Source organism: Harpegnathos saltator, unplaced genomic scaffold (genome assembly GCF_003227715.2).
Source record: "Harpegnathos saltator strain DR-91 unplaced genomic scaffold, Hsal_v8.6 scaffold810, whole genome shotgun sequence".
Lineage (NCBI taxonomy): Eukaryota > Metazoa > Arthropoda > Insecta > Hymenoptera > Formicidae > Harpegnathos > Harpegnathos saltator.
The window spans coordinates 232,501-256,351 of NW_020230661.1; the positions used below are offsets into that span (position 1 = coordinate 232,501).

Below are 23,851 nucleotides of genomic sequence, written 5' to 3' on the forward strand. Positions count from 1 at the left end.
TTATTTTTCAATAATTATTTCATCGCGATCTTAGATGTTAGACAATTATCTCTCGACGCACTTCTCAATTTTGTCATTGTATACTTTGAGTAGTCTAAATATTTAGGAAAACAATTGCATTTTTTGTCTCTTATACACTATAAAATTACAATATAAAATTCGTGAGCTTTTGTTGATGTTTTATTGTTATTAATTTCGATTTGATATTAGCAAAGCCTTAAATGATTCGTTTTTCAATAATTATTTCATCTTAGATACTAGACAATTTTCTCTCGGCGCACTTCGGGGTGCACCCTATTTTTTCTATTTGAAAGATTTGCTTACGTATCGTTATACTCATTATGTTTATAACAAGAGATCTCTGGATAAATGAAGGCAAATCGAATTAGCATCACGTAAGCATTCGCGATGACGAGCGATCAGTTCGTAAAAAATTTAAATTTCCGCCTCGGACGAGTTCTCAACCGATTAAAGATTTTCGCTATCGGAAATGATGTGACGGTCAATTGCGATCGCGTTGGCGTTTGCGTTTCGATTGTAATGCCGGAAACGTCAAAATCAGATCAATAATCTCCAGATTATGCAATCGCCGAGCGATACACGCAGGCACACAGGCATACCACCGCTGACGAGCGGATTGTGCGGCTCGCAGGGAGACGGAAAATTTAGCCTGATCCGCGTCCTCGAGCATCCGCCTTCGCGCGTTCAACTAACGAACGTAGTAATTGGGCGGCCGGCATGCGGAGGCGCTAATTAGTGCGGCCGGAAAGGGTTAAGGGTCCAAATCGAAGGCCGTACCACTTAGGGGCAAGGGAAGCAGGAGTGTAGAGGAAGCGGCCGTGTCTTTTTCGGCCATGGCCCGGCGGATCACCACGCCCATCAGAATGGTCGGCCCAGGCATGGTGGATACGATCGCGCGACATTTCGTCGTCAGCCGCCGTGAATTACGCGGTTTGCCGAACGTCGTCGCGAGAGCGTACCAGTTAATTCGACCTGTCTCGATTCATCAAGGTCGACTCAAAAGCCTCCTCTCGAATCTAAACACCGAGTCATGTCGCACAGTGGGAACAAATAGAAATTTACTGTTCAAAAATCGCTAGAGACCACAATTTTATAGCAATCGGAATGCGTTTTTTTCTTAATTAAACGTTAATCAATGTAGAAGAAGACTATCGAGCCCGATTTTTGAAAATATTCTTTTAAATTTTGCAGTATTAAAAAGAATGTGTAAGAAATTATCAAGTTTTGCAAGCTTCTGTTACAAATGGAAAAACTTTTCATCTTTTCGCTGCGCAGTACAGTGTACTAAGGTTTTCAGCATCGCTGATTACGAATGTGATATAAAAATCAGAATTTGGCAGTTAGCAATTGGTAATCTCCAACATAAACAAAATCATTGTTTTAACACAGTATATACGTTGCTATAGAGTATACAAAGCTGTTCGACATAAATGTAAAGTCTGATATGAAGTATGATAAAAATAACAAATTTAGCTGAAAAAAGTTGCAAAATAATTTATTTATAACAAAATTGTTTAAATAATGTATTTAGAAAATGATTGTTTTGAAAACCTGATGCTTGATGATTTGAAAACATCAGATCATCAAGCATCAGGTTTTCAAAATAATCATTCTCAGAATAAGAAGTTTTCAAAAACCGGGCTCGACAGTTCTTTTTCTACATTGATTAACGTTTAATTAAAAAAAAAAAACGCATCCCGATTGTTATAAAATTGTGGTCTCTAGCGATTTTTGAACAGTAAATTTCTATTTGTTCCCACTGTGCGTCGGTGAGACGCAAGCGAAATGTTTTTCGAACAGAAAAATATGCCGAGATGAGCACCGACGGGAGAAAAATTGCCTGGTATCTGCCGCTGTAATCGTACGAGAGACGGAGTAATTACACGCCGAGACACTTGATTGTTATTTCGCGGCGTAAACACTCACTGCAGCGGCTCGGTGACAATTATTTTGCACCGCTCGTTGTCACGCCACGCAAGTTTTTTCTATTATTATTTTATCTCATTGTTACTTTGCTTCATCACTGTCTTGTTTTACTGATATTTCGTTGTTATTATGTTATTATTTTCGTTATTATTCTCGTTGTTAAGCGCTAAAGAACGCCTGCAAAACGCTGGTTTTCCCGGATGTAATTACTCCTCGGAGCGATTACAGTCACACAAATATCGGATAATTTTTGCGAAAACTTCTTTTTCGGGGAGGGGAGGAAAAGGGCCGGAGTGGAATGAGAAATACAATTTAGAGTCGAAAATAATTATAATTTCAGCGGGATTAACTATTCATTTGCCCAACGAGAGAAACGCGTGTTTTGCGGGAGGAGATTTTTAAATCAACTTGATATTAAAGGGCTATTCCATCCACCTTTCTTCCGTCTCACCGAGACTTTTTATTAAAAATTATTTATTCGGTCTTGAAGAAGTTTTGTAAGAGATGACACTAATATTAGTTTTGTCGAAGACATTCCAATCACAGCTACTGTTTTTTAATGCTTTAATATTAATCCATGATTTTAACCATTTAATAACAATACTTGCAGTAAAAATTGTGTTAATACCGTCTTAAAAATGGAGCTTCCTAAAGAGCATCTTCGACATGTGTTGCTTTTGTCTTTTACTCAAAAGAAAATGGCAGCTGAAGATCAAAAAGAGAGAATTCTGATAGAAACTTATGGTGATGTTGCGCCATCAATTAAGACATGTGAATATTAGTTTAGATCAGAGTTTCCCAACCTTTTTTGTATTTCGCACTCCTAAAAATTTATTAATGAACTTTTGCACTCCCTACCAAAAAAGTTATTCGTATGTTTTATAGTAAAAATTAGTTGTTAGGGTAAGAAATTAAAAATCAAAAGGAGATATTCAATTTTTTATTAAACCATAAAGAGTTCAGTAATGTATTGTAGAATAATATTGTAGAGTAATATTTATAAATATTTGTCAATCATAAATAAAATATTAGAAAGAAAAAATGTATAGAACTAATATATTTAATTTATAATAATTTATTATTGCATAGTATCGTTTTATAGAAATTAATTATCATTTTAATATTATAAAATTACTATCCATGATATCAAGTTTCACATAGTGATACGTAATGAATATAGTATACGTACAGATACGTCAAAATATATAATTTTAATAACTTTTTTTTAATTTGATAGTAAAAATGCCGGATTATTCCAGAATTCATCTTAATCATTGTTAATTACAATCACTTTTCCTCGTACCGCCAAGAATGTTTTTTCGCACCTTCAGAGGATGCGAGCACCTCCGGTTGGGAACTCCTGCTCTAGAGGATACACACTCATAACTTCGAACAAGTGCGAAAATTTGTTAAAAATTGGATGAAACTCCGATGAAAAATCTTTTTATCTCTTGCCACAAAAATAAGAAACGAAGGAAAATATTTCGATTAAGGTATTCGCTCATTATTTTGTTTACGTACATCAATTTTTGAGAAAAAAGAATCCTCAAAACTAGATCATGTCCCTAATATATGAGAAAATCTTAACAGCCAATTAGATCGTCGCTTCGCGGAGTAACGACAGCACGCTCACTATTTACGTCCTCGGCGGCGCGGCGCGTCGAGTCGTTGAGAAAAATTTGACGAACGATGCGGCACGAGCCGGACGTTAATTGACCGTGCTGCATCCGCGATATAGACGCGGGGATCTCGCGAATATTCGTTGAAATTCAAGCGCGAACGCTGCGGCTGGCAAACGGCGCTCATGGGACCGAAAAGCTCGCGCACTTATGAAAATGCATCGTGCATTAGCCGGCGATAAATTTCCGCAGGCCGGGGAAACGAGTGCGCCGCAGAATATTACGTGCAGTGCCGCATCATAATTAATATCTGTGCGCGAATGCGCGAACGCGCCGGCTGATTACACGGCGGAGTAAATCCAGCCGCGCGGCGCATTTGAATGAAAAATTATGACGATCGGTGCCGCCCGCCGCAGCTGGATTCTTCGTCCGCCTGAAATATCATTCCTCGCGCGTGTTGCGCTAAGTTGCAACGGAGCCTGGATATTTATCCAACGGACGGTCACTGGTCCTTCCAGTCGTTCGCGCCGTGCCCCGATTTAATGCGATACGATACAACGCGATGCGATACGATCCGACGCGTCAGACTGTGACAATAACAGGTTATTCGGCTAACCTATCATTTTGACACCTTGACGTGTTACATCATATCATCATCGAGAAAAAAAGGGGTTGGGCGAAAGGGGAAAGGCGTCAGGATTGCACCAGTTTCACCGGGCAATCGACGTGAAATCCCGTCAGGTCGACAATCTGACGGAATTTGAATTACAAAATTTAGCCGGCAGAAATCGAAACGTTGGTATACGCGTGATACGCGTGTGTTTTTCGAAAACATTCACCTAATGCGCATCTCACACGAGCAATTCGATCTGCGACTGGAAGGTGAGTAAATTGGTCGACAAACATGACCGATAACGATACGCAGGATCAGCTTTGTGAGCTCACTGAGCGAAATTGGCGATTTATTTCGTGCAAACGAGAAATTGGAAAAACATGAAAATCTCGCTGAAAGAGTCGCAGCGCCTGTGCAATCTAGACATGGAGCTCATTCAGGTCAATCCGACTTGTTTCGGTGGATCTTCATTTATAACGTAACATATATAGAGAGTCCCTAAAATAACCGTCTATTTTGCAAAATAAGAGGGATTACAAAACAACACCTTCATGACATGATGTCACTTTGATATATCCAAACAGAATATATCCATCTGAAAATATATATCGTGAAATAATAAAATCTCAGGCAAAAAAGAATTCAAGGGTGTCAAATCTGGAGACCGCGCTGGCCAAATATGGGCAACGATTGGAAAATTAGAAATATACGGATATTGTACAGAAATATGCAATACAATTATGTCAATGTAACAATTATTAGATTCTTCCCTACTTCATCGAAATAGATGCCTACTTTAAGGATACTCTGTATATTATATACAGGGTTGGGAAAGTTATTTTGTAGAAGTATCTATATCTTACAATTACAGTTTTTTTCACTGAAAGAGTAACAGTTACAAGTTACTGACTTTCAAAAATAATATGTTACAGTTTTAGTTATTTAGAAAGTAATGAGTCGTTACTTTTCAGTTACTTTTTTACAATAATTGTGCTATTATTTTAAATTTCGTAATTGTGTAAATTCCTTCAATTTTATATAAAAATAGTATAAAAATATAAAAATAAAATTGTTGATTATTATATATTTCTCATATTGCATATAATTTTTACAAATTAGATTCATTAATTTAAATAAGCAATTCATATTTATTCTTTAAGACTATTAATAACAACTGGGCAGAGAAATGCCCAGTTATTCTCGTTTCCAAGTTTCTGCTGTAATCAGAATATTTCTACATATACTGGCCATGGCATTCTACAATCCTTCTTCGAAGATTGAGATATTTTATCTATTGCTTGAATTCTTTATGTAATTGAAACCACGCAGCGTATTTCACGTTAAACGCAGGTTATGTTAACAAATAAGGACTGGCGACACGCGACGGAAATGTTCAATAGGCGTACAATTTTTTTGAAAGAAATACAGGTTGCATTCGGAGAGGAGACCATCAGCACTATTGCATCATTTTATCCTTGTTTCACATCTAATGAACGATAAAAGTAGATAACGTATTAGCGCGTTTTCCAAATGCAGCCAGAATAACTGTATACTTATTGAACATCAAGCATCGCATGGCGCGTTATCGTGCTGGTCTGAAACTCAAGTTTGAAATATATAAAATAACTATTAAATTAGTTACTAGTTATCGAACAAATGTAACTAAGTTAAGTTACAGTTACAGATAAAAAAACGGAACGAAATTAAGTTATAGTTACCAAAAAAAATAACTGTAATTGTAACTTCGTTACAAGTAACGAGTTACTTCCCAACCCTGCAATTACGTCAACGTAACAATTATTAGATTCTTCCCTACTTCCACTAAAAATAGATGCCCACTTTAGGGACACCTTGTAAATTATATATCATATGTAGACGCAATGAGATTAACCGAACGCACACAGTCCGGCAGACATCAAAGACTCTCCGAAACTTGACGCTTCGAAATACCGCGGTCTCTCCGCCACGACGGAAAGCGCACGAACCGACGAAACGCGCGCGACACCGCTCAGAAATCATCTTTAGATGTCCGTAAGTGCGAGAAAAAGGGAAGAAAGAAAATCCGTCCCGCCGACGGTTGCAACAACGGCTGGTGGCAAATTGCAACGAATTAACTCGCCGCCGGTGTTTATGAACGCGGTTCGTGCGTTACGTCGCATCAAGTAAACCGCGGGTTTATCATATGATTCGATGTAAACTATTCGAAAGTTATACATAATTAACCGAGACGCTTAATTACATTAACGTGCACGCCACACGCGCGTTCTCGCATACACACACACACACACACACACATCGAATGCCGCGGCAAATGCAATTTCGTCGCGCGCGCGCGGCAGGACGCGACAGCACGAGCGACATTATAAAATTAATTGTACACGGAAAATAGGGATCTCGCCGCTTTGTCATTTGTTAATTAAATTAAAACGCGGCCGCGACGCCGCAGGAATTCTCTCCCGGCCTCTCCGCCGGCTGTTTGTACGCATCTTCGTCGAAATTAATTTACACTCCGCCCGTGATCGATCGCATTCGCTCGTCGTCGTCGCCCGCTGCGTTCTGTTTAAATTCCCAGCATCGACGGCGGCGGAGAGGGGGGGGGGGGAAGGGAAGCTGGGGAAGCAAAGCACGATTAATATTCGCCAAATAACGAGCGAGATCGAGGGATAAAGTACGCGCGTTTAGCCGGCTCGGTGCGTAGTGTTGTTACGGTCGCGACTAATTTAATTCCACGACCCGCGCAGACTGAACTACGGATTTATTGCCGTCAACGATAATTTATTCGCTGGTGCGGAAAACAAGGAGCGGGAGAGAGAGAGAGAGAGAGAGAGAGAGAGAGAGAGAGAGAATGTGAGAGGGGGGAGGGGGAGAGGGGGAGAGAGCAAGAGAGGCATATCGCCGGACGCATTCCCGGACGTTATCGAACGGCTCCCATGCAAACGCCGGTGACTTCATAAAGTCTGTTAATTAATTTTCCATGAGGCAATAATCGTAGAGGTCGGGCTCGCTCTAGGTCAGTGAATTTCGCATAAATCTCTCGGCATCGTGGTAATTAGCTATCCCAGCAACCTGGTTTGATCGATCGGCTACAACTTTTTTTCGCAACACTTCTATCGCGGACGACTTCACTGCGCTTCGAAATATTTGGAAACAAACGGCTGGAAAGAGAGAAACAGAAAAAGAAAGAAAGAGAGAGAGAAAAAGGGGGGCAAGAGAGAAAAAGGAAGCATTACCCGATAAAACGTTCATGTCGAACGTTCATGTGGAAGATCGCACGCGCTTGATTCAGCGATAAATCAATTTTTAGCTACACGGCTCGACGTTCCTTTGTCCATTTTCATTTGCGTGAAACGCGTAAGATGTTGTAGCGAGACGTTGCGAGCAGCATTCGAAGCGGCTACTTGCACCGGATCAATTATTTATCGGCATTTAAAAAAGAGAGAGAAAGAGAGAGAGGCAGGGAGAGACAAGAGATAATAAAGGAAGAGAGACGTTCAGAAGGGAGCACGAAGGAGGGTGAATCTAATTTGATTTAATTAGAATAAATTTGCCTGCGTAAAAAATGAAGAGGGCCATGCTCTACGCTACGCATATAAGCCTGGTAGCTAAATTCATCGAAATATGCGTAGCCTGACGCGTCGCTCGCATTGCTGGCGGCTCATACATCAACGATCTCGTCGATCGAGCGATATAAGCGCGCTCGAGCTAATTGGCATCAGTTTGCCGAAGGGAAAAAACCGCGTATGTATCGAACATCCATCTGCCTCCGCCGCCTCTCTTCGTTTCTCCCTTTAACCTCTCTGTCGAGCTAAAGAAGAACCTCCCAGGAGAGAAATCGGGTAACTCCAACCGAACGATTTTTCCAGGCGCTTAGTGTCTTTATCGGATAAGCTGCTGTAGGTGATTTGCTTTGAAACATCCGAAAATGAAGTTGCCTGGACGTCCAGGATGAAAGTTGCGTAGCGTGGGCGAATAGGATGAGTGGAGAGTAAGAGAAACAAAGAACGAAAGAGCTGTTTCCGAAAAGCCGAAGGGTCCAGCTTCGCGTGGAAGAGCAAGAGGGCCAGACATGCCCCCGGAAAACCTTCGAAAATCCCAGGAAAACCTCCGCGTGCTTCCTGATACCCGGTCTCTCAGCGCAAAATAATTAGCTCATAATTAGCAGGATTTTTGTAGGAAAAGTGCAATAATCAGTTTGTCAAAGATAAAAAACCGCGTATATATCGAACATCCACCTGCCACCGTCGCCTCTCTTCGTTTCTCCCTCTATTTCCTCTTTCGATCTAAAGATCTTCACTGGCGAGGACTCGGGTAAATCCAACCGGGGCGATTTTTCGAGGCGCTTAGTGTCTGTATCAGATAAGGTGCTATAGGTGATTTACTTCGAAACATCCGAAGACGAAGTTACCTGGACGTCCGGGACGAAAGTTGTATGGCGAGGACGAACAGAATGAGTGGAGAGTGGGAGAAAGAAAGAAAGAAAAGGCCGTTTCAGAAAAGCCGAAAGGTCCACCTTCGAGTGGAAGGGCGGGAGGGCCAGACCTGCACCAGGAAAAATCTTCGAAAATCCCTGGAAAACCTCCGCGTGTCTCCTGGTGCCCGGACTCTCAGCGGAATATAATTAGCTCATAATTAGCAGGATTTTTGTAGGAAAAGTGCAATAATCAGTTTGTCAAAGATAAAAAACCGCGTATGTATCGAACATCCATCTGCCACCGTCGCCTCTCTTCGTTTCTCCCTCTACCCCCTCTGTCGAGCTAAAGATCCTCCTTGGCGAGGAATCGGGTAACTCCAACATGGGCGATTTTTCGAGACGCTTAGTGTCATTATCGGATAAGGTGCTGTAGGTGATTTGCTTCGAAACATCCGAAAACGAAGTTGCCTGGATGTCCGGGACGAAAGTTGTATGGCGAGGGCGAATGGAATGAGTGGAGAGTGGGAGAAGGAAAGAAAGAAAAGGCCGTTTCAGAAAAGCAGAAAGATCCACCTTCGAGTGGAAGGGCGGGAGGGCCATACCTGCCCCAGGAAAAACATTCGAAAATCCTTGGAAAACCTCCGCGTGTTTCCTGGTGTCAGGACTCTCAGCGGAATATAATTAGCTAATAATTAACAGGATTTTTGTAGGAAAAGTGCAATAATCAGTTTGCCAAAGATAAAAAACCGCGTATGTATCGAACATCCATCTGCCACCGTCGCCTCTCTTCGTTTCTCCCTCTACCCCCTCTGTCGAAATAAAGATATTCCGTGGCGAGGAATCGGATAACTCCAACCGGGACGATTTTTCGAGACGCTTCGTGTTATTATCGGATAAGATGCTGTAGGTGATTTGCTCCAAAACATCCGAAGACGAAGTTGCCTGGATGTCCGGGACGAAAGTTGCATGGCGAGGGCGAATGGAATGAGTGGAGAGTGGGAGAAAGAAAGAAAGAAAGGGCTGTTTCAAAAAAGCCGAATGGTCCGCCTTCGAGTGGAAGGGCGAGAGGGCCAGACCTGCCCCAGGAAAAACCTTCGAAAATCCCTGGAAAACCTCCGCGTGTCTCCTGATACCCGGACTCTCAGCGGAATATAATTAGCTCATAATTAGCAGGATTTTTGTAGGAGAAGTGCAATAATCAGTTTGCCAAAGATAAAAAACCGCGTATGTATCGAACATCCATCTGCCTCCGTCGCCTCTGTTCGTTTCTCCCTCTACTCAGTGATGCCAGAAAAGCACTCCGGTAGCACAGTACAGCGCGTGAGGGGTAGTGCACACAACGAGTGACTTCGCGTCTGTAAGCGTTCGGTGCTTCGGCCGGCGTCGGGCTTTAGAGCAGACGATGTCTGTTGTCTCTGTCTTCGCCGAGCGATACATATAGCTAACTCCGCCGGCCGCGGGAATCTCGCGCTATAGACTTCTCTTTATATTTCGCCGTTCGTAGGCCCGCCTCGCGTATTTAGAAACATTTTAAAATAATTCTTATGTTGTTCAGAGTATGCATTGTTAAAGTTGTAGACATAGGAATATTGTATGGGTAGTAAATAAATGAGTTCTGCCTGAAATCGGCGAGTTTTCGTGTATTTGAAATATGTTTGCTATATTTCTGAGTACTATATTCAAAGATATTGTGAAAAATGCCGGCATTATTAATGTAATATAATTATGCAATCCGTTACACAATAGTAATAATGTCCGGCACACTGCAGAATATCCGTAAACATACTCGGAAATACACCAAAAACGTTTTGGAATAACGAATACTTTCAGATTTCGGCCAGCGTCTGCTACTTTTCTATTGAAAAACACAGTGCTCGAGAATATTAATTTATTTAACAATCACGATACAAGAGCGGTAGTGCTTCCTAGCATAGTCTAGTGATTATATTACTTGATTATACTCGTATCTCCACACTTCTGTATCCTGTTTTTCGTACTGTCTCTTACTACACAAATCAAACGTTGAAGTACATGCAATTTGTTCGTTATAGAAACGATATAAAGAAAAGGATATTATGAAGGATATATGGTACAATTAATTTTGAATTTATTAAATATAATAAATTGATTGTGACAGTGATATTATGACAGGCGCACTTATTATTCCCGCATTTGTTTTCCCGTGAGCATCAACACGGTCATGCGTTGCCCGATGATGCAATGCGCGGTTTTCCATTGTTCTACGCGTCGATGCGCGTCGATTTTTTTTGTAGCGCCTGTCGAGATACTCAGGCATAGACGCGTTTTTGATGTCACAGAGATCTCACGTCGCAGAAGCTTTTCCTATTCTCACGCCTCCTAGCCTCATTATTTTTTATCTTCCTATTCTTTCTTTATATTCTTTTACTATTACTCATTGTTTTTTGTTCTTCATATTTCTGATATTCTTTATCTTATCTTTCTGCTTTCTTTATTCTTTTCGCTTTTCTCTTCTTATTCTTTAATCTACTTATTCTTTATTTTCTCTTTTCTCTTTCTATTCTTTATATTCTTTCTATTCTTTTTATTCTTTATTTTCGTTTTTTTTCTTTCTTCAGTGTCTTCTATTTTTTTCTCACTATAGAAACATGCGATGCAACAAAACCATCAAGGTGAAAATTTGTTAAAGCATGGCTCAATGATGACCGATATAAATCATGGATACGCCAAGTATCACCAGATAATACGGTGTATCATTGCGCCATATGTAAATTCTATCCCATTAGTCCCATTTTAGCGCACGCTGCATGCGCTAAAATGCCCGCATTTTGCGAAGACTTTCTCAAAAATCTGTTAATTTAATATTAATGTTATTTAATATTAACAGCAGTCCGAAGCGTTCAGCTATTTTTAAAAACTTGTGCGAATGTTTCCAAGATTCGAATCGTAAACTTTTAAAATTATGTGATACCCGGTGGCTCTCACATTATATATCTATTGAAAGAATTCTTGAATTGTGGGATACCATAAGACATTTCTTTAGTGAAATGGTCGTGAGTGAGAAAACGAAGTCTGCGGAACACTTATTATCCGTCATGAATAATATAGACACCAAAGCGTATTTTCTATTTTTGAAATACATTTTAAATTTTTTTAATGCATTTAATGCTTTCTTTCAAGCTGCAGAAACAAGAATACCTTTGCTGCACTCTAAATCTGTTAATTTTCTTATACAAATTACGCAAAACTCTAAAACCTGAAAGAGTAAAAGACATACTTACAAATATAATATTTTCGGATGAAGAAAATCACAAAGCTATTAATGATATTTATTTAGGATCTGAATGTGAGGAATATTTTGAGACGTTACTCGAAGAAGGACATGCAGATGTTATTGCGAATATTCGACAGAATTGTTTGGAATTTTATATTGTTACTGCCGAAGAAATTAAAAAACGACAACCCATTTATGATGTATTTTTACATAAATTATAAAGTTTTTTTTACCACATATAGCTTTTTTTGATAATAACAAAGAAGTATCTTCCAATGATGTTTCTTACGTTGCAAAAACTCTGAGTGGTTTTGACGACAATGGTTTAAAAGAAGAATGGCATACATTGTATAATGATTTTACTGGTGAGGAAAAACAGAAACTATCGACATTAAATTTTGCTGGTATGTGGAAGGAAATTATAAAACGTCAGTGTAATACTATTACAAAGTATCCGAATCTAAAATTATTCGGGCAACGCTTGCCTGTGTTGATGCTCACGGGAAAACAAATGCGGGAATAATAAGTGCGCCTAACGTCATAATATCACTGTCACAATCAATTTATTATATTTAATAAATTCAAAATTAATTGTACCATATATCCTCCATAATATCCTTTTCTTTATATCGTTTCTATAACGAACAAATTGCATGTACTTCAACGTTTGATTTATGTAGTAAGAGACAGTACGAAAAACAGGATGTAGAAGTGTGGAGATATGAGTATAATCAAGTAATATAATCACTAGACTATACTAAGAAGCATTACCGCTCTTGTATCGTGATTGTTAAATAAATTAATATTCTCGAGCACTGTGTTTTTCAATAGAAAAGTAGCAGACGCTGGCCGAAATCTGAAAGTATTCGTTATTCGAAAACGTTTTTGGTGTATTTCCGAGTATGTTTACGGATATTCTGCAGTGTGCCGGACATTATTACTATTGTGTAACGGATTGCATAATTATATTACATTAATAATGCCAGCATTTTTCACAATATCTTTGAATATAGTACTCAGAAATATAGCAAACATATTTCAAATACACGAAAACTTGCCTTTCAGGCAAAACTCATTTATTTACTACCCATACAATATTCCTATGTCTACAACTTTAACAATGCATACTCTGAACAACATAAGAATTATTTTATAATGTTTCTAAATACGCGAGGCGGGTCTACGAACGGCGAAATATAAAGAGAAGTCTATAGCGCGAGATTCCTGCGGCCGGCGGAGTTAGCTATATGTATCGCTCGGCGAAGACAGAGACAACAGACATCGTCTGCTCTAAAGCCCGACGCCGGCCGAAGCACCGAACGCTTACGGACACAGAGTCACTCGTTGTGTGCACTATCTCACACGCGCTGTGCTGTGCTACCGGAGTGCTTTTCTGGCATCACTACCTCTACCCCCTCTATCGAGCTAAGATCCTCCTAGGCGAGAAATCGGGTAACTGCAACCGGGGCGATTTTTCGAGGCGCTTAGTGTCTTTATCGGATAAGGTGCTGTAGGTGATTTGCTTCGAAACATCCGAAAACAAAATTGCCTGGATGTCCGGGACGAAAGTTGCGTGGCGAGGGCGAATAGGATGAGTGAAGAGTGAAAGGAGGAAAGAAAGAATGGCTGTTTCCGAAAAGTCGAAGGGTCCACCTTCGCGTGGAAGGGCAGGAGGGCCAGACCTGCCCCCGGAAAACCTTCGGATATCCCTGAAAAACCTCCGCGTGTCTTCTGTTGCCCGGTCTGTCGGCGGAAAATAATTAGCTCATAATTAGCAGGATTTTTGTAGGGAAAGTGCAATAATCAGTTTGCCAAAGAGAAAAAACCGCGCATGTATCGAACATCCATCTGCCACCGTCGCCTCTCTTCGTTTCTCCCTCTACCCCCTCTGTCGAGCTAAAGATCCTCCCAGGCGAGAAATCGGGTAACTCCAACCGGGGCGACTTTTCGAGGCGCTTAGTGTCTTTATCGGATAAGGTGCTGTAGGTGATTTGCTTCGAAACATCCGAAAACAAAGTTGCCTGGATGTCCGGGACGATGTTGTGTGGCGAGGGCGAATAGCATGAGTGGGGAATGAGAGAAAGAAAGGAAGAATGGCCGTTTTCGAAAAGCCGAAGGGTCCACCTTCGTGTGGAAGAGCGGGAGGGCTAGACCTGACCCCGGAAAATCTTCGGAAATTGCTGGGTAACCTCCGCGTGTCTTCTGGTGTCCGGTTCTCTCAGCGGAAAATAATTAGTTCATAATTAGCAGGATTTTTGTAGGAAAAATGCAATAATTGACAACTCTTCTGCAGCGATACGATCGAGGGAAATCGGACTAATCTCCATATCGCGATCCTCCCTTTAGCGCGCGTCGCTCGCGCGGATGAAATCTACGTCCAACGTATCTAATCTCAAGGATTGGCGCGATATTTTCACACCGACCCCGACCCCGACATCCTGCGTGTGCGAAGCACCACTCCCTTTCGCTTGCGTCCTTCTTCTGTCCGCTCGCTCCGTGTCCACGCTGCGCTCCGCCAAGGGCAGAAACAACATAGGCGCAACCATGATTGCCAGGATACTATGCCGCTGCAAGAAGCTTTCTCATGGTGCCCCATAAGCCTACCCGGCTGCTCCGTTCCCGATGCACACACGTTCAGCCTTCGTTCGGCCCTTTCCCTTCGTGCCACGAGTCGCGTCCCTCCGTCGGGCCCGAATATCCGTTAGCCTTTGGAATTTCGGAAATACGTTCGTAGAGTTACGTGCGTATATGTGTGTAAAATACCGAGGTCGATTCGTGACGATTTTTATTCAGCTCGCATGTGCCGCCGGGAGAGGGGGGGCGACTCCGCACGAAGGGGATTTAAACGACGGTGTAACGAGAATTCTATCGTCGACTGTCGACCGGAATCGCGGTCGCTCGATTCCTTTCATAATTAATTCATCGGCCAATTCGTCGGCCTCGTTCCTGGCCTCCCCCTCTCACTCTCTCTTCCCATCTTTCTCTCCCTCTCTCTTTCTCTCGCGCTTGATTCTTTCGAGGCGCGAACGCGCGGTGCCCAGCTTCGCCTCGTAAGCACAGCTCTGATGGAAAAGCGAAAGCGTTTTTTAAAGGTCAAGTTATCAGGACGGCATGTTACGCGTAGAAATTTCAAAGGCCGCTCGAGAAACAAATAGACGGACTTGGCACAACCGAGCGATCGATGAAACTTCGATCGCTCGGCCGAGCATCAGGATTTCATCTTCTTAAGGGAACGAAAAGCTCCGACGGGCACATGACGACGACGACGACAACGACGAGGACGATGATGCTGTGCGTGGCACGTGGCACGTGCGTCACGATGAATATATCTAATTAAAAGTTACGAAGATATACCAGAGCGTTAGGAGAGCGACGATGGTGGCGGGACGGCTTGATGAATTCTTGCGCGGAAATGTGTTGCTAATTATTGAGCTAATTATTTCCCGGTGAGGAAACCCAGGCATCAGGAAACATACGGAGGTAGGTTTCCGAAGATTTTCCGGGGCCTAACCCGGCCCTCTCGCCCTTCCACGTGGTGATGGAACCTTCGGCTCTTGGGAAACGGCCTTTTCTTTCTTTCTCTCACTCTCTGCCTATCCTGCTCTTCCTCGACTCCAAGCAACTTTCGTCAGACGTCCAGAAAACTTCGTTTTCGGATATTTCGAAGCGAATTACCTACAGCACCTTTCCCGATAAAGGCAACACTATATACATAAAAAATCACGCAATTAAGTTGGCGATAAATTAATTTTCAATTTCATCTTTCGACGTCTCTTCTTCCATCTCGTGCGTGAAGTATTTTGAGGAAAGTAGCAAGCGCTGAATTTATACGTGACTATCTGCACCGAGAGGGATGTAATATATAGAGGAGATTGAATTAATTCTGGTTTCATTTTGTCAATTTTTTATCTTTACATTGTAAGAAATGATGTGTTAAATTTAACATATTTCATGTGTCTCAAATCATCCACTCTCATTTATATGTTAATTTAACATACCGCAAAAATATGTTAAAAGGTAACACGCATAATATGTAAAAAATTAACACAAAAATTTAACATTTGAATGCCGTCAAGAATCACAGTTTGTGTAAAATTGACATACAATGAATTACTTCAACATTTAGGAAAAATAATGATCTATGATTTGATGAAATGAAAATGTTAGATTGACATAATTTATATGTTAGAAATCCAATCTTTATATAATGTAACACATGATAACTGTTATAATGAAGAAAGTGACACATTTTAGGTGTTGACTTTAACATATAAAATATGTTGGAGCAAGAATCCATGCATTTACATATAAATTGTGTTATTTTAACACTTGAAAATAGTTAATCTTAATTTAACATAAGAAAGTCTAAGTAACACAACAACGATATGTTAAATTAACACATGTCCGTGTAAAAACTTTAGCACAAAACTTTTTACACATAAAAAGTTTTAACAAAAGTACGAAACGTTTTTAATCGTGTATTTTAAAAGAATGGTTAAATTTACATGAATCAAAATATTTTCCGTTGTGACTTTTTTCCATCTTTCCGGTAACATAGCGATTCCGCGACGATAAAACGATCTGTCTTTTGAAGCGATCCAATGAGACACCCATTTTTACACATCCTCGTGATTATTGAAGTGTGTATCTGTCAAAACGTGTTGCATCGATCGGAATAGATGATAATCAGATGATGTTAGGTCCTGGAAAATATGTTGGGTGCGGAAGGATCTTCCATTCGAGCTCTAACAATGTTTGTTTAATAATTGAAGCAACATGTGGACGAGCATTATCGTGCAAAAGAATCACTTTACGTCTATTGCGGGCTATCGCTGGCCTTTTTTGCATCAATTCATTATTCAATTTGTTCAATTTGTTGCTGGTATCGCACTCCCGTAACTATTTCATTCGATTTCAGAAGCTTATAGTACACCACACCTTCCATATCCTATCAAATACAGAACATTGCTTTGTGACTTGTGAATGTTGCATTTTGGTGTCGATGATGGTTGTCTTGGATCAACCCATGATTTTTTCGCTTTGGATTATCAAAATAAATCCACTTTTCATCTCCAGTTACAATTCGCTACAAAAAACTCTTCTTTTCTTTCTGGCAAGCAGACATGGCGATATTCAAGCGACTTGCAATGGCACTTTTACTCAGTTCATGTGAAACCCATTTGCCTTCCTTTTGAATTTGTTCCATGGCGGAAAATATGAATTTTTGAATTTAAATTTGAATTTTTTCGTGTAGGTGTTTAGAAATTGTTGATTTATCAACATTGAATTGTTCAGCCAATTGTTTTTCCGTCTGAGCGGTGTTTCCATTCGATAATGCTTGCGATTCAGAAATCTTCGAATTTCTTTGGTCGACCAGTATGTTCTTTGTCACTCAAATCGAAATCACCACTTTTGAATCGTTGAAACCAAAATTTACAATTGGAATATGATGGAGCTTGATCAGCATGAGTTGTAACAAATATTTCATGAGCTTCAATTGCTAATTTTTCCAAATCAAACAAAAAAAGTAATGAATGTCAAAAATGCAATTTTGTACGATTCATTTTAGACGCGTATAAACAATGAAACTATCAATAACAATAGCGCGCAAACTGTCATATATCATAGAGAAATGTCAAATCTTTCAGTGATGTTGGATTTCAACATTCGTACTAACCATTAATTTGTTACTAAAGCTATTTATTACTAGGGACCAGAGTTATATATAATTTAACCTCCTAATATTTATTGATATTTAAACTAAAAAGACATACACACATAGAGAGAGAGAGAGAGAGAGAGAGAGAGAGAGAGAGAGAGAGAGAGAGAGAGAGAGAGAGAAAGAGAGAGAGAGAGAGAGAGAGAGAGAGAGAGAGAGAGAGAGAGAGAGAGAGAGAGAGAGAGAGAGAGAGAGAGAGAGAAAGAGAGAGAGAAAGAGAGAGAGAGGGGGGGGGAGAGAAGGGCGGGAGAGCGCGAGGTGGATTGCAAGATTGCGGGGTTCAACTGCCGAATATGATAGACCGAGCGGAGCTCGGCGTCCCCAATCGCATAAATTGCGGAATCGGCAATTGCGCATCGCGCGGTGCGATCGCGGAGGGAGCGTTCCCAGGCCGGCCACAGCGATTTCCCGGCGCATCGATATATCATTCCCAGCACGAGCGGGACACCTTCGCGCGCAACGGTCGGGCAGCAACGAGCGGCCTTCGTGTTCCCGAAGAGCACGAGACAATGGTGTGGGAGCCAGTGTGTACGCCCCATCAAGGTCGTTTCCCATAGTCGGGGAGGCCAATGGCCGACGGCACGGAGCATCAGGCTCGTCATAAAAGAGCACATGGGAACCATTCGGCCTCTCAGTTAGTCGACGGCCCTCAAGCCGCCTTCGTCGTCTCACGGTGATGCTGATTTTTGCGATCTTACCGATTCTCGCTGCCGTTCCATTGCGATTGTTGTTCTCGGTCATCGTTGTGCTTCGGACACGTTATGTTTATTCGCACGTAATCCGGCCGATCTGCTCGATCGCCGATATTTCGCGGCCACACAAAGAGCGACTTTTCATCTACTAATTCGTAAACTCGGTCGAGCTCTTTTACTCGCTGTTTTCGGCCACGGATGTGAAGGTCGGAAGCTTGCGCATTTCTAAGAATTATTCATATTCATCAGTGAACGCGCAGTCAGGCGCGACTGTCGCTCGTCGCATACATAAACTTCAATGACTGCCGGGCGACGTTGCGTTGACCTCAAAATTTTTCACCGTGTGATCTCACCTCGCAAAGCGAGAGAAAGCTTATTCGAGATACGATAATGAAGCTAGTGCCGCTCGGAATCACGAGAGTGAATGTTTCATTCAGCCGCAGCGAGCGCATTCTCGATCCATACGAGTGAGAACGTTCCGGTCGATCGGAGTGAATTGATTCCGATGAGAGACGGCGGGCTATGCCGGCGTCGTTTTTCAATTTCGAACGAAACGATTCGCTCGTCAGACTGGAAGAATTTACTCCGCGTGAGTGAGAAGTCACCCAACTACGAGTGTCACTTCCGACGAAATTTCACTCGAGCTTCGAGGGCACGTGACGCGGTATTTCTGCGAGGCGTAGGACTCACCCGTCGGATGATTAGACTGCAGATTATAGTCGTCAACCTGCAGCGTGCTGTTCGGCCCTGTCCTGGTGAATCTGACCACGTGGTACTGATTGTCGTTGACTTTGACGCCAACTTCGCCGATCGGGTGATCTATGGTGCCCATGTTGTACACCGCGAAAATGTTGCCCTCCACCTGCAGGAACAGCGCGTATTATTTTCCATTCTTGCGGCGCAATTTTCGTGCGTATCTATATTCTCCGCGCGTTCTTTCTCCCAAATAAATGGGCAAATACGAGGCGACGATATATTTCCCGCGCGAATTTTAATACAATCATTTTGACAACAGCTGTATAGCGCGGGCGAAATATTTACGCACTCTGCGTCCCAACGAGAAGTTACCGGAAAAGTCAACGTGACCCGGCAAAAAATCGCGCGCTCGAAAAATCGCACTCGAGGCTCGCCCCGGAGGGGGAGAAACTGTCGTTTGGAAAATATTTAAAACTGTCGTCAATTCAATCAATCGCTCACGGCTCGCGGCAAAACGCACAAACAGGGACGAACGATTCAAGGTGGCGGCTCGTTGACGTATCAATAATTCGCCACCGCGATAATCATTTGGCTTGCTAATAAAGCTACGCGGCGCACGCAAATTGTTTACTTATTACGCCTGTATCATTATTTGCTCGAAACTCGTAATATAATTTACAAACTAGCCGGCGATTAATTATTTAAATGGAATTAACTGTTAATCACGTGCGCGCGTGAATTTTATCGTCCGCGCGACAGTGACAGGAAATTTTCGCGTTGAAATTGCGGCTGCACCGTTTTCACTGTGTTTCCGGGGTCGCCTAATATCACAGCTCGTAAATTAATCCATCCGAAGATAGAGGAATAAATCAACTATCGTTTAATTAATTGCCCGACACGTCGCACGGGATTAAAGCGAAACACGCACGACGCACGACACGTGTGCGTTAACACGTGGCGCTGGAACGTGCGCACAAGCGGACCTTGTATTTTATTTCTTTCCCTCATCTTCGTTAACTTAAACCGACAGATAGCGCGAATGTTCAAAATACATTTTCGAGACACCTGAGAGATGCCTAAAACATGTAGAACACCCTTCAGATATCTCTGAGACATTCCTCAGACGTTTGTGCTGTTTGAGAGTGACGCTCGAGTGATCTATCGTTAACTTCAGCCTGGACGGTACAAATATATAAAATATCTAAGGGGCATTCAAAGAGCGAGTAGGGTATCTCTTTTAGACGCCTCTGAGACATCTTTCAGATATTTATGCTGTTTGGGAGCGATCTTTCTCGGGCGATCTTTCGACGAGTCAAGTCCGGATAGCGCAAATGTCCGCAAAATATATTCGAGACGTCCAAGGGACATCTGAAACAAGCGGGATATCTTTCAAACATATTAGAGATGTTCCTTGGACGCTGTTACGCTGTCTGGGAAGAGTATTTAGACGGTATGTGTCACGTGTCACGTGTACTAACGATTTCGATCTCGAGGTAATCGTTACTCGACGCGGACTCTATCCTGAGCAGCACGGCGTCGTTCGCACCGGTAACGAAACCCAAAGCCACAGTGTCCCTCTTCATTTCCGGCCGACGGTCAGGCGGGAAGGTATACGTGATAATGCCCCTTCCGGCGCCGAATTCATAGGCGATTGCCTCTGCGGAAGAAGAACATTGTTGCGATTAATATCACATGAGAGTTTCATCCGCCGCCTATGCAACTATTTCGTCATGGCCCAAGCTCGCGTGGCCTTCGTCAGCCATAACGATCGTATCGATAACTTGAATTAATTTAATTCTCTCTCTCTCTCTCTCTCTCTCTCTCTCTCTTTCTCTCTCTCTCTCTCGGGTTTTAATCTCGCTTCCGACATTTTTTCTACCTCACTCAAGAATTTCGCCGATAATCGGGCGATTGGCTTTCCGAGAGAGAAAAGGAGAGAAATAAATAACGTTCAACTTCCGGTGAGCGAAATCGATAGTTGTATACGAACTATGAGATAGTTTTACATCCCTGTAATGTTTATTACATCGTAGGAAGGATAATCCAATAACGCAATAGAGCGCGCGCACTCCGATAACTTTGCGCGAACGGCGATGTAACTCAGAAAAAAATACACAGGGTGTCTAAAAAGTCCTGGACCGGTAAACTATTTCGAAAACCAAACATTTTAGAAAAAAATGTTTCGAACAAAAGTTGTATGGTTTCAAGGAGGACATAAAACAAAATTATATAATTTTGTTTACAGATGGCGCCGCTTTCGAGATACTCACTGATCATTACTTTTCTTAAATGGAAACCCCAATTTTTTATTGTATCATCTTTTTCTACCAATTGATTTGAGCAAAGTTTGTCGGAAATATTGTTTTATTTGCCTAATATTTTTTAAAATATTTAAGGAAAACTTGACAATTTTTTAAATATTTAACTTACGATATCTCGCTAACTATTTGTCGGAAGAAAAAGTGACACTAGACTTTTTTACTTTATTTGGTCTCAAGAAAATATTGTTACAATAGCGCCCTGACTTTTGTTAATTTGATAATTTTGAAATTTTCAAAAGTCGATAAGTTAACAAAAGTTAGGGCACTATTAAAGTTAGGGCAACAATATATTTTTTAGACTAAGTAGAGTAAAAAAGTCTAATACTATTCCAAATCTAGTACTAGAATGATTAATGATTAAAAATGATCACATCTAAAAGCTCTTTTAATAACTTGTTTTGATAACTTGAAAATTTGTATAACGTATTTGCAAAACGGTAAAGGATATTTTGTTCAGAATTATCTAACCTACAATTATATGACGGCCATTGTGTCTAATAACAGATTCAATATTCAGGATTCAAAGTTCAATATACTGAATATCTATCGCTAGACACAAAAGCCGTCATATAATTGTATTAGGTTGGTGCAAATATAATTGCGGTCTTTATATATCGAGTATAAAGACGCATCAATTAAAAATTATATTTATTAATCAAAATAAAGACTATTGGCCTGTACACATTTCTTCCAACCGGAAACAAATTTGTTTATTCCTACAAGATAGAATTCTGAAAAAGATAACGATAATTCTAGAAAAATCGGCGCCAAACTTAAAATGATGAAAGCCGCAATTATTTTTGCACCAACCTAATAGATTAGATCGTTCTGAAGAAAAGAGTTTTACCATTTTGCAAATAAATAAGAAAATTTTCAAGTTACCAATTAAAAAGCTTCTAAATCGTGGTCGTTTTCATTAATAAATCATTAATAAATATTGCGATTTTTGCAAAATTGTACTTGACTTTTCTTCTCAGTTTGATCTGATTAATCTTCATAATTTTTCGTTCCCAAGAGATTCTAGACACCCTGTATATAATGTTTTACACGCTTTATACGCACGGAGCAAAGAGCTGGCGAAAAATGACAGGCTAACATTACCGAGAGCGCTCGCGCGAGAAACGAAATATAAAAAGTGTCCCTTATATCCTGCAATGAGATGTCTCCGCTATTTCTGCACGAGCGAAACACTGATGTCTCCAATGAGTCGTTTCTCCGCGCGCGCGCGTGCATATTCCTGTCTTCTTCCGAAAAATGACAATTGCATTAATACGAGAAACGCGCGAACAAAATTTCCGAAATAAGAGATCGGGAGTAACAAGGACGCGGGGACGTTCACACGTCGTCGTCTGGAGAAATGACACAACTAACGAGATTGTCGGGGCACATATCCACGAAGTTAATCGACAAGCGCCCCCCTCTTCTGCCGTTAGCCCCGCTCATTACCGTCGTTACAGGTCGGCCCGGTGAAGCTGGTCATGTCGCAGTCGCAGGTGTAACTGTTCCACTGTTGCACGCACGTGCCGTGATTCGCGCAGAGGTCGTGAGTGCACTTCTTCCCCGGATGCAAGTTCGTGTAGACGTCGCATCCGCTTATGACTTGGGAGCTCGGCACCACAGCGTCCGTGTTGAGGTCGGTGCTCTCGCCGCTCAGGTCCAACGACGCCAGGCAGCCTTCAAACCCGTGGCGGCTCACTACCGGCTTTGGCAGCTGGCCGTACTGCGTCTTCTCCACTCCGCCTATAATCGCAAAACGCGCATGAGAGTTCGTTGAAAGATTGCATCGATACATTCTCTGCTACCCGAGTAGAAAAATTAATAGAGCTCTGGTAAAAGCCTGATTATTTTTCTCTAACATTAATCAGGCCTTAGTAGGGACAGAAAGACAAGGGTCCTACGAAATGTGTACGAATGATTTAACGGGTCCTTATATGACAATATTATGAGGGCCTTATACCAACAGGGCCTTATAAGGCAATATTAATAGGGCCTTATAAGGAAATATTTTTATTATTGCTTGAATAAAAATATTCTTTCTTTTCATTCCAAGAAATTTAGGCTGTAATTTCTTTATTTCTTTATAACCTTGTTAGTATACAACAAGAATTTTTTTACTTTAAAAGTAGCATACTTTAAAATAAAATATAGCATTTTTTACACATAAAAATCCTGCTATTGTTTTTATTAAAGTTCGCTGCATTCCAAAACGAAGGCAATACTAGAAAAATCCTTGAAAGAGACTAATGAATATGTCAATTAATAAAACTAATAAAATTTGTTTTTAATTGCGGTATAATTAAAGAATTAAAAAAAAATCAGATAGAGCGTATCTACTAAAACAATATTAAACTACGATAATTTTATTACATGCTTCAGATCTTATTAATTTTCTATAACAAAACTTGATTTTATATGTTTAAAACATCTTTAAAATATCCTTCAGATCTTATTAATTTTCTACAACAAAACTTGATTTTGTATATCCTAAAACATCTTCTTAAAAGATCCTTCTAAGGTCCTCATCAGTTTTCTCTATCAAAGCCTATTTATATTTCGTAAAATCTAAGTTATCCCTGAAAG

General features: G+C 41.1%; 1 protein-coding gene across 7 annotated transcripts in view; it reads right to left on the bottom strand.

Annotated features, from left to right (window-relative positions):
* The window catches only part of Nrx-1 (neurexin 1), a 497,229-nt gene that overhangs the window by 56,356 nt on the left and 417,022 nt on the right, over nt 1-23,851 (bottom strand). For all 7 annotated transcript variants that reach the window (XM_019845315.2, XM_019845314.2, XM_019845312.2 and 4 more), the window contains 3 exons: nt 22,718-23,011; nt 20,429-20,607; nt 18,945-19,116 (listed from right to left, as the gene is read on the bottom strand). In XM_019845315.2, coding sequence (XP_019700874.2) covers nt 18,945-19,116; nt 20,429-20,607; nt 22,718-23,011 — 645 coding nt within the window. The remainder of the gene's footprint in view (nt 1-18,944; nt 19,117-20,428; nt 20,608-22,717; nt 23,012-23,851) is intronic.